General features: G+C 37.6%; 1 protein-coding gene across 1 annotated transcript in view; it reads right to left on the reverse strand.

Moving 5' to 3' along the window:
- The window catches only part of RYR3 (ryanodine receptor 3), a 254,437-nt gene extending 240,810 nt beyond the window's left edge, over positions 1-13,627 (reverse strand). The window contains exon 1 of the mRNA XM_075103206.1: positions 13,486-13,627. Within this exon, the coding sequence (XP_074959307.1) occupies positions 13,486-13,536 (51 nt within the window). The 5' untranslated portion in view covers positions 13,537-13,627. The remainder of the gene's footprint in view (positions 1-13,485) is intronic.
- Between the last annotated feature and the right edge of the window lie 1,798 nt (positions 13,628-15,425).

Consider the following 15,425-nt stretch of genomic DNA (forward strand, 5'->3'; position numbering starts at 1 on the left):
ATCGAAGTACTAACCTTGCATCTGATCGATATGGAAAAGTACAGAACCCACAACCATTTAAAGAAACCAAATAATGGTCATCTGTGCCAAGAACCCTGACTACATAAATCTCTCCTCGAACAAAAGGAGATAGAGGCTACCCTCAAGACACCACCTCAACCACCAAACAGCACCTGGACAGTGACATGATCCAAAGGGGGCTACCTCAGCATTGCTAAAAGCTCACTACTTTCACCATGCTTATACAATACACCTACTTTTCAGTAACTAACAACTGTGCCTTTGCCTCTGTCGTCTGCAGCTGCACTTGAGAGGAACAGCTCAGTGACTTTACTCTAACAACTGCAAGCTCCAGTTTACTGTGAAAACACCTAGCTCAAGAAACGATAGGAAAAGAAGAGTACACAGAGGTTGGTATCTGAATCTGGTGTCCTGAGACAGCTAACTTACACAGCTAGCTGAATGGGTGTTTTCCTACAGCAAAAGGGGTGCACAAAATTAAAGCGGTTGGATATTGTTAACTGATGTTGCCTGGAGGTAGCTTGAGGTCAGGATAATCTTCCACCAGCTCCAATGTTATTACTGACTTCTGTTATTACTGCTGCGTACTGGTTGTTTTTTTTTTTTAGATAAACAAAGAAAAGAAACACAGATGTGAAAGATAAAAGTAGTAAATGGATTAGGATAAAGTTAGATTGCATGAACACATGACAGAGCTATGCAGTTATGTGTTTGATTTTCTAAACAGCAGTAGAGACATTCTACTGGTGTTGCAGATTACCTGTAACAGAATATCACCACTATCATCTTTTGGCCATCTTTTTTTTTTTTCTTTAAGATTTTGCCCCCCGTTTACTATGTTGTGGTGAAGACACTTCACCCTTTAGAATGTTGTGATTTATGATTCTAAATGGTGTTCATATTGGCAAGGATAGGAAAGGTCATATTACCACTCTAATTGGCAAGTTAAGCCTTATATACAGGCCCTTATTTAGTCAATGATGTTATTTAAGCCTAAGGTCAACCTTGAGAAAAGCTGACTTGGGAAGATCCCCGGCAAATAAAAATGGATAAGTCTTTCTAACAAAAACAAACTTCTGTCATGAAATGAAAGTTACATGCTGAGAAAGAATCTAGAATCTGCCATACTCTTCCTAGAAAGGTTGGACTAGATGACCCCTGAGGTCCCTTCCAACCTGGGATTCTGTGATTCAGTGTGATTCTGCGATACCATCAAACTTCCTGAATTTCAAACCAATCACGGAGAGACTGTGCTTCCTGATTCAGCCTCTCTCAAAGGTGGTGATTTTCAATAACAAGGCACCAGCGGATAAAAGTTTACAGCTTATTGCTTGTGCAGTGGTATGACAAGAAATTGGAACTATACCCTGGTTAGCGGTAAAAGGTCATTAACAACAGCTTCTGTAACTTAGCTGCAGATAGGCTAGCTAGGGCATTCACAATGAGTCATCAAACTGTGGCATTTCAAAGCAAAAATGAGCAAAAGCCTGAGCAAGAAAAAAAATTTCTCTTCTGATAAAATTATCTTCCTTAAGTAAATTATTTAACATCAATATATTTTTCATAAATGGAAAGCATAAATGCAGGTGATAACCTACTTTCTTCCTCCTTGAGGAAACCCATTATTGTGTAATAATTTAGCGATTAGAATATATTCTCCACTGGAAAAACAATCTGGTTGTTTAAAAAAAATGTTTACAATGAATGACATATAAGTTCTTGTTTTGGAGCTCACCATTTGTTTATGTCTAGCTGATTTAGTAGCTGCTATGTGCTGCTCTTAACTTTCACAATCACAGGAGCATACCACACAGCGTAGTTAATTTTGTGCATGAAGGAGATCGGGTGCAAGATCTGCAAGTGAAACAATTCTGAAACTCAGGCTGATTTGCATGAGTAAAGCAAAGCAGTTCTTCATCAAGCCAAGTTTGATATACTAAACTCTTACTATTTCACACATTAAGCTGAAGTAACAATGGGAGAATGTTCACGTCACTGGTGAAGAATATAATCCCACATCCTATACCCTTCTCCAGTAAACACCATTATATTCACTTCTATGAAACAAACTTCGGCCAGTAAGTTTGTCTTTTCAGTACTGAGTAAAATTGTTGCTTCAAATCTATAACAGTGGAAAAGAAGTCCTATAGTAGTTGCTGAGTTTTCCTTCTCTTCTAAAACACAAATTTATATTAACATACTTCTATTATTTAAGCTTTTTTTGTAAGTGCTATTGTAGTTGATGTCATTATCTATGTACACAGCAAGCATTTTTTCCATCTTTATAAAAATCAAAATATTAAAAAGAAAGTTCTAAACACTACCCAAACTACATCAACATCATTATTATGCAAAAAATACATCAACACCTTTATTAAGATAGAGAAAAAACACGAAAAAATATTATGGGTTTGATTAGACACAAATTCAAAGATAATCCTATAATCCAAGTATTCTACATTCACATTACCTGGTACAATATGAGATGCTATGTCACCTAACTGTACAGGTGGAAAGATTTTGGATCTCTAAAAGATCCAAATTTTACCTGACTTTCATTTTATGGAAGCAATTTTCAAAAGTTTATGGATGTCTTGAGCAAAACCACAGTACACGCAATAAATAAATCATGAATAAAACCAAACACCTAAAGCGAACATGAATAATCAGCATTCCCAGTGATAGATGGAAGGGATTTATATTGATAGATAGAATTTCTTTAAAGGGTTGCAACATCAAAAGGTTCACTAAAACTGCTAGATTTCAGTTTAACAAGGCTTAATTGCAACTTTTATAATAACCATCAATGATCATTGATTCCAGTGAGAACACCTATCTATTAGAATCAAGGTTTTGTTTAAGTGTTAGTATTGAGGCACTACTCAGTATTCAAGCACGCAACTATTTTACCCACTCACAGGATGGAATTATGTTAAAGATGGGGCCAATTTAACATTATTACCCAAGACAGTCACCTAAGTTCCAGTATAGTAAGCAGAGAAAATTCTTGACACATTTGAAAGCTTTGAGCTCCTGTTTTTTGTTACCTTGTATTAAAGAAAAAAAAAAAATTTAAAAAAATTGCATCTAACATCCCAGTTCAAATATCTGGGTGATTTCGCCATCCAAAGTGCTAGTCACCATCTGCCACTCCCTGTAACTTCACCTATACCAGATTACCTACAACTATTACCACACCTGGAAATAGCTGTAACTAAACTAAATGAAGATAATAAAGGTTGAATTCCACATTATTCAGGCAGGACTATTTCCAAGAGATCTGCAAAATCTTACTACTAAAGCAAGTAAGGAATCTTAAATTCAGTCTACAGAAACTCACAACTCTTACAGAAAAGGTTCAGGGTCTGCAAATCAGAAAGTTAATATTGTGCTATGTGTTTTAAACACCTCACTCCTTATTCATTCTAATATATAGAAATAGCACATAAAATAAAGGAAAAAATGCAAAGCTTTAAATGAAGGTTTGGCACACATTGTTAATACAATCACTGTTCACTTCCCACAGATAGTGACTGATCAGGACATCAAATCTTATTAATCCCTATTATCACTTATTTCTCTGATGGTCAACATCTATGCAGCAAAGAATCTTTTGTCCTGTGAATGTTCTTCACAAAAAGATTACTCGGTAACAACAAATGCAGGCATGATGTACATGACCAGATTGAGGTCTTCCAAATTCTAAAGTCTACCTTTCCCAGCTTTGGCTACATACGAACTATAAAGTCTATTGATTTTGATCTTTTGGAGAGTGTAACAGAAATGGATATGCATTTTAAGAGGAAGGTTATGCTAGTAGCTTGGAGTATAATACTGACAGTCTGGGGTTTTAAATTTTTTTTATCAAAACGTTAACTGGCTGTGCACTGACTGTATTGATTTTTCTGTGCATCATCAAACAGCTTCTGAATTCTACAAACTAGTGACATTAAGTGTCTTAATATGTACCAGGTGTATAGGTCTTCTGGGCATTTTCCATATGCAGAAAAGACGAAACAGTGCAGCCAATGAACTTCAGAGGGAGTCTTGGGAGATGGAAGTCATTTGGCCTTAAGCATTTTAGTTAATCATCTGATGCATTTTAGTGTATATCCTAAGCTCGGTGATCCTTGTACTCCCGTTTGTACATAGTACTGCTGATGCAATTTGAAAGCATGTTAAATCTTCAGTGTTTTAAATTAGTTCTGCATCTGCTGCTAAACAGCTGTTTCAAGTCTCCGAGTTGAAATTCTATTGTTTGTACAAGTAATTTGTAGAGGGTTTTATTTAAGTGCATTTCTTTTGCATTATATTGTTATTGGAGAGAATTCAAGTTGTTGCAATTCAAGGGAAGCTGGTTTTCTGGTACAAGGTATTGGAGAACCTGGTTGAGTGGTGAAGTAGCTGAAATGCTCAAGATTGACAGAGATGTTTGTGGTGGGCTAAAAACAGCTCAGGTGTGTGCTGACTACTTGTCTTACTGAGGAACTAGCACTTGGTTTTTTGGATAAAAGCCCACTAGAAGGAACAAACCTGATGTTACTACTGAATCTTTCACCTTATGTTGCTGTTGTCTCTGCCACTGCTTCTACTGACTGAAGCTGCCACTCCTCACCATAGACATGATGTGCCAGAACAGAGAATTGGAGAAGAGAGGTTACCTGATGAACAGACTGGCCATCAGCTCCTATTTACAGCTGAACCGCATCTGTTAAAACTGAGGGTTGACTGACAGCAGGTGCACAACAGCTCACAAACATGCATGCATGTGCATTATACTGCAGGTGAGATGCTACTAAAAGCAGATCTAGGGGCAGGGAAAAAATAAATCCATTTTCCTGTAGGTTTTTATAATTCCTATGCATACCCCAGTTTTGAGCTACTTTAGACACACTCTGAGGATGTCACATATTTGCCAGTTGTGCTTCAGAACATTACTGTCATTTTCAGAAAACAAGTTTCCAAAAGTTACCCAAGCAAATTAAGTTTTTTGGAGAAAAATGTCTTCTGCAATTAGACTGACATACATTCTTGTTAAGTAATGTTTGGCACACAATTTTAAATCTTCCAACGCCAAACCTATTGTATTCTACTAACGCATAGACGTAAGGAGTTGTCTGGTGACTTTTTAATGACATTAAAGACAGAATGGTAAATTTAAAATTTCTACACTGAGACAATAAATCGAACTACTCATTGAGGCATACCTGAGTTTAAACTAGTGTCCTGTAATAGACTTCAATGTCCTAAATGACTGCGTGCTGAATTTATTACTTCTCTTCCTTGCCCACAACTCTGTTTTAATTTTTGGAATCTGTATCTAATGCACCTGGCAACATTTGGCTGTGTGGTCAGAGCACTGCCATGGGAACTGAGAAAGCAGCAATATTCACAGCTGGATTTCAGTATGAATCATACCCAGTTAGCATGGCAGGAGATTAGAAAAAAGGCACAGAGATCAGGCAACTCGCTGCATTCTATAAAAACATCACTAGCAAACTCACCAAAATAATAAACACCAAGAAAGCAGAGCATAAGCAGAAGACAATCCCCACAACAGCCACCACTAGGGCTGGGGGGAAATAGGAAAATATATGCTTGGAGTATTAATTTATTATTATTGCATGGTCACAAATCCTATCAAAAAGGCTTTTAACTCACTAACCTTCTAAGGTGAGATTGAAGAGTTTTGCCTGATTTTAACAAATTTGATGTTATTTGTTAAATAACAAATTTGTCACGGAGTTAGTTAGATCTATCCTAGGAGTTAAACTGATCATAACTAGATTCAATCTTGCAATTATTTTGTAGCAATACACTATTTATAATATTGTAATATATCCAGTGATTTCTTTTTGATTTAGCATTTGGGGTTTTTTTATTTAAGCTGTAGAAAGAAACAGTAGTAAAGCATGATGCTGGGTTCACTTAGTGCAATGTTGCTTTGGTTTTTACTGGCGTAGACTGGGCCATATGAAGCAGCTTGCAAAAGTGAAACTCATTACACAGAATTACATGTATCCCATATATGCATACATATGCCATATGTATCTCTGTATCACATGACATATGCACCCATACATATATCACACGCACACGCATAATAAAACATGCAATGTTGTACAACACATCTCTGAACATTACTGCTCTACATCTTTGCAGGAAAAACTAGGTTTACAGTTGATTCTATACATCCATGCTAAACAAAACCTAAGAAAGGTATCGGGGAAACAGAACAAACAATGGAACATCTCCAACAGCAGCTTGTAACATCAGGACCTTTAGAAGTGTGTCCCTACCTCAACTACCTTCAGTATGGTAGAGAGAAATCAGCCTTCGCCTCTGACTAATCACGATGCAAGTCTTCATTGTCCACCTGTTGTATCTGCAAAAACTTAGCTTTTTCTCCTTTCTGCCCTCCTTTACCTCAGTCTTCCAACACCCTATCACCTAGCAAATGCATTTTTCCCAGAGTATTTGTTAAGAGACTTTTTCCTCATGACACCCGTAAATCTACTTTATAATTGTTTCTGTAACTAGAACGTAGGAATTACTACCTAACAACATGCTGGATATCATTTCACTGCCTTCTTATATTCCCTTTTTGCCTTCATCTGTCATCTTTCCTCTTATTTTAATTTCAAGCTTTTGGTGGCATAAACACTCCTCTCCTCCTGTATTTGTACCACAATCTGGGAACAGACATCAAGATCCTAACTCAGAGAATGAGAAAGACCCATGTATATCAAGACAAATCATGTGAAGTTCTATGAAATTATAATTCAGTTGTGACTATATCACTTACCCTTCTTTTCCTCAACAGCAGCTATAAAACCCCAACCACTAAGTAAACCTCCAACAATTTTCATCATACTAAACATACCAAACCACTTTAGTGTTTCCCTCTTCATCTAAACATGGTGCAATTTTCCCAAAGAACTATTCCTTACCAGGAGCCTGAAATACCCGCTCAAATGAGACTATTTCACTCCAAAAGAAAAACTGTTAGAAATTAATTGAATAACTCTGATATAGATATCAAGCCACTATTCCAGCGTGTCCAGATTGAAAAAACAGACACACTATACAGTCTGAAGGCATGACCGTTGCGTTTATAGTATGGTAAAGCATTGCTTAAAATTCTGCCTTGAAAAAGGGTTGCAATTAATTGTAGAAGGTCTTACCTTTATTTCATCAAAAATAAACATTCACAGAGTACTACAACATATGATGCACTGCAAAATTTGTCATACTGTAAATCTATCTTGCAATATTACCCAGACCTTCAGCAAGGAAATAGTCCTAGGCAAAAAACTTAGCATAACGTGTTTTGCACATAGTGACAAACTGTGCCAACCTATTCACAAAGTTGAGGACACATGCAGGGATTAAAAGGGGCGATTCAATGGGTGAAAATAAACAGAGCAGCATTATTTACACAGAAGGACACTACATGTTCTGAGAAACTCAACTCAGGAAACATTAAGCGTGGTTTCCATGGTAGAAACTGAATGATAAGGCAAGAAGAGTGACTGCAAGCAGCCATACTGGTGACAGCCTGAAGTTTAAGAAGCAAAAAGAAATCTGTTTGAAAGACTTTTTTTTAAATAGTGTAGAAGAGACACGGTGGAGTTTTGTTTGGTTTGTTGTAAAATTTTTTGTTCTTCTTCTTAGAAGACATAGAAGTATGGACTGCTATACAATTGTTAAAAATTGTGGCAATAGCATCAGAAAGGGGAGATTTAATGCAGAGGTAAATAGATGCACAGATACATAAACACTTAATTCAAAAATGACTTAAGCTCTTAATACACAGCAGTTCTCAGAAGCAGCTAAATTTTTATATGACACTATTCTTCCTTTCTTTTTACACTTTTCCTAAAAAGAACTGACTGACTACTGGACAACTACTGTATCATGAATTGCAGTACATTTCAGTGACATCAGACAAAATGTTGTAATTAATTTGAAAACAATACCAGGGAACACACTTAGCAGTCGAGGAAGCACACAAAACCTGTGCCAGCTCCTTAAAAGGGGCTTCAGGAAAATTCCACAGATTTGATCTTAAGGCATCCCTTAGCCTTTTGTGACTTTTACTGTATATGAATTCTTATATCGCTTTTATGTAATCTCATACACATTCACTGAGAACAATGTCCATATTTTCCCAGTTTTTAATCAACCACTGCTAAAAACTTCTCCCTAGAAATATCTTCTATTATTGTCTGACACTTGGACATTTGTCCAATATATTTGTTTGCAAGTGTTTATGCGGTGAGCATTATACAGCAGATATTCATACTTTACTGAACAAAGCCACACACACCTGTTGTACAGAATATCAGCATACAGTTAACTGCATAACTATTAGATATTAAGTTGGACTATTAAGGATGAATTATTTTAATGTTTCCACTTCACACATTCTCTGTTATGTCACTAGGGATACACCTCTGGGGACAAAGATTTGATAAAACAACAAGTATTAAAAGCATCTAAAGAAGAACTGGTTTTATGTCACACTAACCCTGGGTAAACTGTAGTGCTTTAGCACTGCTCCTAAAATAATAAAAATGGTACGATTATATCACTTTTTGTATTTATATTTGGCAGCAGTGAAAATGATTGAAAACAAGAAAATCTAATTCATACTATACCTTACAGTTCATATTGTAAAACCAAAATCACTTCCCATCTCATCTGTAACATCTGAACATTAGAAGAGCTTATTTTCAAACAATATAGATAGGAAAATGTATCCACATATGTGTATGAGCCACCCAATTGTCTTAATTCTGAGCAGCAATTTAACACACAAATAATCAAAAACATACCTGAAAAAAATTCTGTAAACTCATCATATAAATTTACATACATCGACTAGATCTTGAAAAAAATTAAATCCAAATATTCTATTCGAGACCTTTTTAAGAGCAGTACTTTGCTATTTAAGTACAACAGATAACTACACTCAGTCCATGACAGAAAACAATTCCCCACTCCTATCCGTAAATTTTTAGATAGTAATTGGAGAGGTTTATTAGAACACTTAAAATTGGGTCATTGAGATGAGCTGTTAAAGGAGCAAAAGTCAAAGAAGCAGCAATTGTTAAGGACTTTGTCACTCAGTGAAATGAAGAATTGTCATCAGCTGGAGAAAGTGTCACCCATACACAGACACATGCACAAAGGCATACTCACACTAATACCCCCACTCCCCCCAAATACACACACACACCCCAACACACACTCTGTTCAGATCCATGGAAAACAAGGCAAAACTTTTTGACTAGTGTATTACAAGCCATCTTAAAAAAAAAATAATTATTTGTATTAAAATAAGTGGAAACACTTTCCATTAATACAATGAATTTCAGGAAAAATAGTAAAGCAATACACCTATTAATCTTACCACCATAACTTGGACTCTAAGATGGCAAACAACTTTGACATAATTCATTACAAGTACATTTAAACGGCTCCTGGGCTTTGGGCAGGGGTGTGATTTCCCCCCCTGCCCCCCCCTCCAGTCATGCTCTCTGTTAGCAAGTGACTATATAGCGAGTATATATGTATTCCTGATGGAGGAAGGCAAAAGCTATCTGCGCCAAGGCACCACCTCATATTTGATTAATTCAGGAGCAGTGGTAGTGACAGAGAACTTGGCAATCATTTCCAGAAAGCAGAGGACTTTGTCAATTTGTCACAGTAGTAAAGTCCCATTAGCTAGGACAGGCTCAAATGAAAATGCTTTACACTCGCTCATTCACATTGCCAAGGGTAACAGAGCTCCCTCAGCATGGTATCTCAAAATAGCACAGGTTAACACATGTGTTCTCACCTAATGCTGCACAAACCATCATCACCTTCATTAATTTCTCATGTATTCATACCTTGGGAAGGGGTAACAAACAACAATAGGGGGAAGGCATCTAAAAAACAAACATTAACCAGGGCAGGAAACTAAAAGATAGCAGTATTGCGTATTACACACATGTAACAAGAGCTTTGCTTCCCCCATTCATACACAACATGCAAGTAGGTGCACATACACTGAATATCCAGAGTCAAATCCAGATGAAAGCCACCAACTAGAAAACTAGGAAATAATTCCAAGCATTATTACAGAAAAAAAAAAAAACCATCAAAAATTTCATAACAAAGACATGGCAGCAGGGTAGCAGTGTAAGAAAAAACTGTGTATTTATATGTCTATTTATATTCCTACTGAACTTACAAGTCAGGGGAAAAATAAGAACGGAAATTACACTGTATTAGTAACACCTTCCTTTAAATGCTATCACTGCACATAAAGACTTCACACAACACCTGGGACTTACCTGAAACGAGTACTGAAGACATACTACTACAACCATGACAATGAAAGTGTTCTTGTTGTTGATATCCTGAAGAAAATGGAATTTTCCACCAAGCCATAACAATGAGCTATGTCAGCTTAGCAAAACAGAAGCTGAGGGCCAGAAACAGGAACGGAGAGATAGAGGAGCACTTGTTTTACGATTATATCCTTGAGAGCTGAGACACTGATCAAAGCAAACATCCTGCCTCAGAAGATGCTGAGAACAGGGTGATAAAGTGTATACACAAGGAGAACAACTAACTGGGATGTAGATAAGAACGAAAACAAAGTGCCCATTAGGGGAACTACCCTCATTATAATACTAAAAGTCAGGCCCATAGGCCAGGAACCGCCCCCCCAGTAAGTCCCTCACTCTCTGAGCATGAGTGGTAAATTAAAAGCGAGCTGTACCTTTACATCTAAGCGAGAAAGAAATGAAAAAATTATTAGCTGAGGTGTGTGAATATTAGCTGTGACCGTCATATTTAACTGTATAAATGCCTCGTAGTTTCTCAGTGCAGGGTGCTGGCATCCTTGGCGTTGTACCACCTAGCACTAATCTTTGAGCAAAAATGAATTAAATAAAATACCTCCACTCTGTGTGTCGTTTGGCATTTTGCACAGCAGGCGAATGAATCCACTTTTTGGGATAACATTGTCTCCTTTCTAGAATCTGTTCTTAAATTCATTGTCATTCCCATTGCTGCCAAATTAACCAAAGATGAGGAATGTCTTGGAATGGAAAGTGGTAGTGAAAAGCCTTCCAACCAAGTTTGTAAATATGTCCACAAGTTTGCTGTTCCCTAGAAAAAATACAGGTATAATTTTTGTGTATTATTTAGTTTCTAGACCTTCTATATGAGGAAGGCATCTAAAAACGATGCACAAAACTATACATTAACTTAGATCCGTAAGAAAAAAAAATATAATAACTAAAAAAATGGGGGACAAAGGGAAAGTTTTCCTTTAAGGAAGCAAAAATTAATTTTATTGAACTTTTAAGAGTTAATTCTCTTGCTCGTTCAAAAAATACTGTAGGATACTTTTGGATCAAAACAGGTCTAAGGTTATTTTTTTTATATTTCACCAAGAAAGAGTTATCTCTAAGAGCCTAAAACATCCTAGAGCACTTCTGCCTACAGACTCAAAAATAAGAATATGGAGATCAACAATTTCAAAGGAAGATTCAGCTACACAAGCCTGGGAGACATTCAGTAGCAACCCAAATTCCCAGAAAACATTTTGGTCTGGAGAAGATCCTGACTGATCAATAACTTCACTGGGAGAGTTCCAAAGAGCTAACGCCCTTCAAGTTTATTTGTATGTACAGTGTTTAGGCAGGAATAAAAGCTGTAAGCAATAAGTACTGAAGACTTACATCACTGTAGCACTCAGGACCTAATAAATAGTTCCTTTCTCAGTACATTGCAGAACAACAATTGATCCCTTCTCCACGAAGGTGAAGGAAGTTACAAAGGAGAGGAGACAGCAGTAATTCTTATGATTGTTCACAGCAAGGAGAAGCTGGGGCTTCCAAGACAGAAATCTAGTCCATTTTTCTTCCCCCAGTAAAAGATTTCCTAACACCAAGTAGAAGGAACACTTCTGCATAGCCTCACTTTTGCTGTTTCCATTTTTGGCCCCCACCTCTATTTAGCACTTCATTTTACCCATTGGAAAGAAGTGCAAATAGTTCTACTAGCATGAGAACGGGTCACAGCAGCAGAAATTGCCATCTCATGTAGCACACACAGGTTTATCTATGAATACACAAAGCTTCTCACTTCACCACTGAGGAAGACTGTTCAGTCAAGGCAACATCTTAAAAAGTGAAAGGGTGAAGGACATTGATTTATAGCTCCAGTCTTGGATAAAAGTACCTTGTCATAAAGGCTGAGTAATCTACTAAACTATGTAATACAGATAGCTCTAAAAAGGAGAGTGAAGAGATATTGGAAAGGATACTTCATTGTGATTATCCATTTCCCTCCCCCCATGAAATTCTCCCAGGCTTAAAAGTGCTAATGACACTTCATCACACCTAAACAATTGACAGCAGCAGCAGCAGCCACCACCACTCTCCAACCTTTAGCATCACAGAAATAAATATTCTCAGCCTCCCAGAAGTCAGCCTTGTAATTTCCTACTTGGGGTACTTAGCATGTTTTATTACAGAGACTTATCCTTTTAAAGTTGTATCAACTCTAGAGGAGGCTGTTTCTGGAACATTATTTGTGATAAATGTGAAGTAAAGATAGTATGGGAAGAGGACGGAATACACACATCAATAGCAGCTTTTTCATGCTAGTTACACAACAACACACTCTTAGTCATGCAGGGTAAAAATAATGAGACACAAGATGACACATGAAAAGGATTGTATCCTCTTCCCCAAAATTAATGCACGAACACTACTTGTCCAAAAGTCCAAATTGGTTGTCATACTAGATTTGTGTAAAGCTTTAGGAAAGAATGGTGTGAAGGCTCTTTATAGAAAATTACACCAAGTGAAGGCTATTTTACCAATTAACACCCCTTCCCAAATAAATCTTTACCTCCGTTTAAAATAAGCTTCTTTTAAGCAGAGGAAAGACCCCAAACATTTGCAGAGCCCCGACTTCAACATCTGTTGGTATTCCCTACACACAAATGTGCTCCTGTGTGCATGTTTATCAGAAGAGGTCATCAAGGGCTTGCTTGGTTTATTCATCGTTTTAAGGCTCTCCTATTTGCAAAGCTTCTGTTAATGTCAGTGAAATCTAACCTAGACAGAAGTTTCAGAGGTCAGATATTTGGCGTGCTACATTTAGAAACCCAAGTACAAAGTTGATGAGGACGCTTCAAACACAGGGGATTACAGCGGAAATAGGTCTCCTTATACCAAACTGGCTATTGAGCAGATCCAAGGAAAAACACACCGAGACTGCCTGATGCTATTAAAGCTCATATTCTTGCTTTATTTTTTCCCACTGACTAAGTCAATTCTCCCATTTGGCAAAGCCCAGCACAGAAATAGCACTTTATTTTTAATACAGCAGAAAAGGAATAGACATGAGACATAAAATCAAGTACTACATGACCTATAAAAAGCAGATACTTACAGTTCGTAGGAACTGTATTTCATCTTCCCCTCCTTCACCCCCTTCAGCCATGGCTCTTGAGGAGTCAGCTCTGCTGAGACTCTGATCGCCTCCACCGTCAGCTCACTGCGCCCGGTACAGCTCCTCTTCTCCTATCAGTATTAGCATATAGCTAATCCACAGCCATATAGGGAGCTCAGCTAACTCCACTGCACTGCAGACTGTCAGTCAACCCCCTCACTGCCAGAGCCAACTGCTCTGCTTTTCCAGCTCATAGCAAGGAATTCTTTTCCTTTTCGCTCTACCCTAGAGGTAAAAAAACCCTGCTGTTAAGGTATTGCAGGAAGCACTGTATGCATCACTAGGCGTTGATGTTTCCAGCTCCCCCCCCCCAGATACTGTCTGGTCAAAACAGCATTAATGAAGTGTTAATGAAAGCAGAGCTTGCGCTTCCATTTTTCACAGATCAGGGTACCCAATTTTGCACTGAAATGTATCAAATTCAGCAACTCTGAACCTACTGATTTATGCAGCAGAAGGATATAAATCAGATGATCGCAGGACAAGCTGATTTTGACAGCAGATATTTTCAGCTTGCTTACAGTAACTTCCATTTCTTGCTTCTCTGCATAAGCAGCTGCAAATCTGATTTCCAAGATTACTTAATGATCTGAACCTACTATGTGTAGTTATTTGTGCTACCCTTTTGAATGATATTTGTATGTATATATCCTGAGGACTGCAAGGCTTTTACTTGCACCTTTTCAGAGTTGCACCTGAATATGTATAGAGTACGGTACAAATTTATTTCAAACACTATAAAACACAGCTATGTTAAAATAAAACTTAAAATAACTTTACATTCTAGTTAAATAATGAAATTTGAAATTAATGAGAATTCTAGTTATCACTTCAATATTGGCAAATAGGCAAGGAAGAAAAAGTTACATCAACTCTAGAACAAAATTTACTTAAATGAAGGGAGGAAAAGAGAAAGGACACAAGGAAACAGAAGAGAGCGCCGAGGCGGCTCTAGCCAGCCGAGTCACTACATGATCTTGCATTTTGTCTCAAGGTTGCAACCACAGCCTACCCATACATTCCACCCCTGAGAAGCATGACCCAAACTTTGTGCTGTCCATATTTACATCGCTATATAACCCCCACCCAGAGTATCATATGTATATAGTCTTTTTCTTGTAAAAGCATGTTTTTGTTTTACAAATGAGAGACATAGGCATGAGGGTAAGGGAAGAATAACTTTTTGGCTCACAAGGACAAGTATAGCATAATGAAAATGGAAACTAGACTGTGTACCACTACAAGCTAATACATTTATATGCAGCTGCCCTCCGAACATGGAACCCAGTGCACACTGCCCCTCCCTCCGCAAACAGTATTCTGATTTTTCACTAATTAAAGTAAATATAGACACAAGCCAAAACATAAGATGCCCAATAGTTTCTCTCCTTGAAGGGCAAAATGCTTTGAAAAAAATGTTGTGTTTCACTCCCTCTTACCACCCTGAGAAACTCTGTCCAAAAAATAATGATGATCCCATTACTCAGCAACAGGGAATTTCAGGCCAAAAGCAACTCGGAAGCCTCCAGCTGACATTGTCACACAGGCTGGCCCTGCCAGCCTGTCCGCTCCCCACCCCCCATCCCAGAGTTTTTGTTGGTTGCTGTGAGCAAGGAAAAGATAGCTTTGTGCAAGACAAAGGCAACATGGCAGAAAAATATTTCTCTGAAGTGCCAGAAAACTGATTTGGTTGGTGTTCTGAACATCCAGTCTCCTGTTTGGTTTTTTGTGGTGGATTTTCACTCCAGTCATCTTTGAATGAATGTTTTGTCTCTTTCCTCATCAGTACAAAACCCAAAACTTAACAGATCTTCCTTACAGAATACAGTTATTCCAGAAAATGAAAAAATCTAAAATCAGAGGAGTGGGGGAAACTTGCC

The sequence above is a fragment of the Phalacrocorax aristotelis genome, chromosome 9 (genome assembly GCF_949628215.1).
Source record: "Phalacrocorax aristotelis chromosome 9, bGulAri2.1, whole genome shotgun sequence".
Lineage (NCBI taxonomy): Eukaryota > Metazoa > Chordata > Aves > Suliformes > Phalacrocoracidae > Phalacrocorax > Phalacrocorax aristotelis.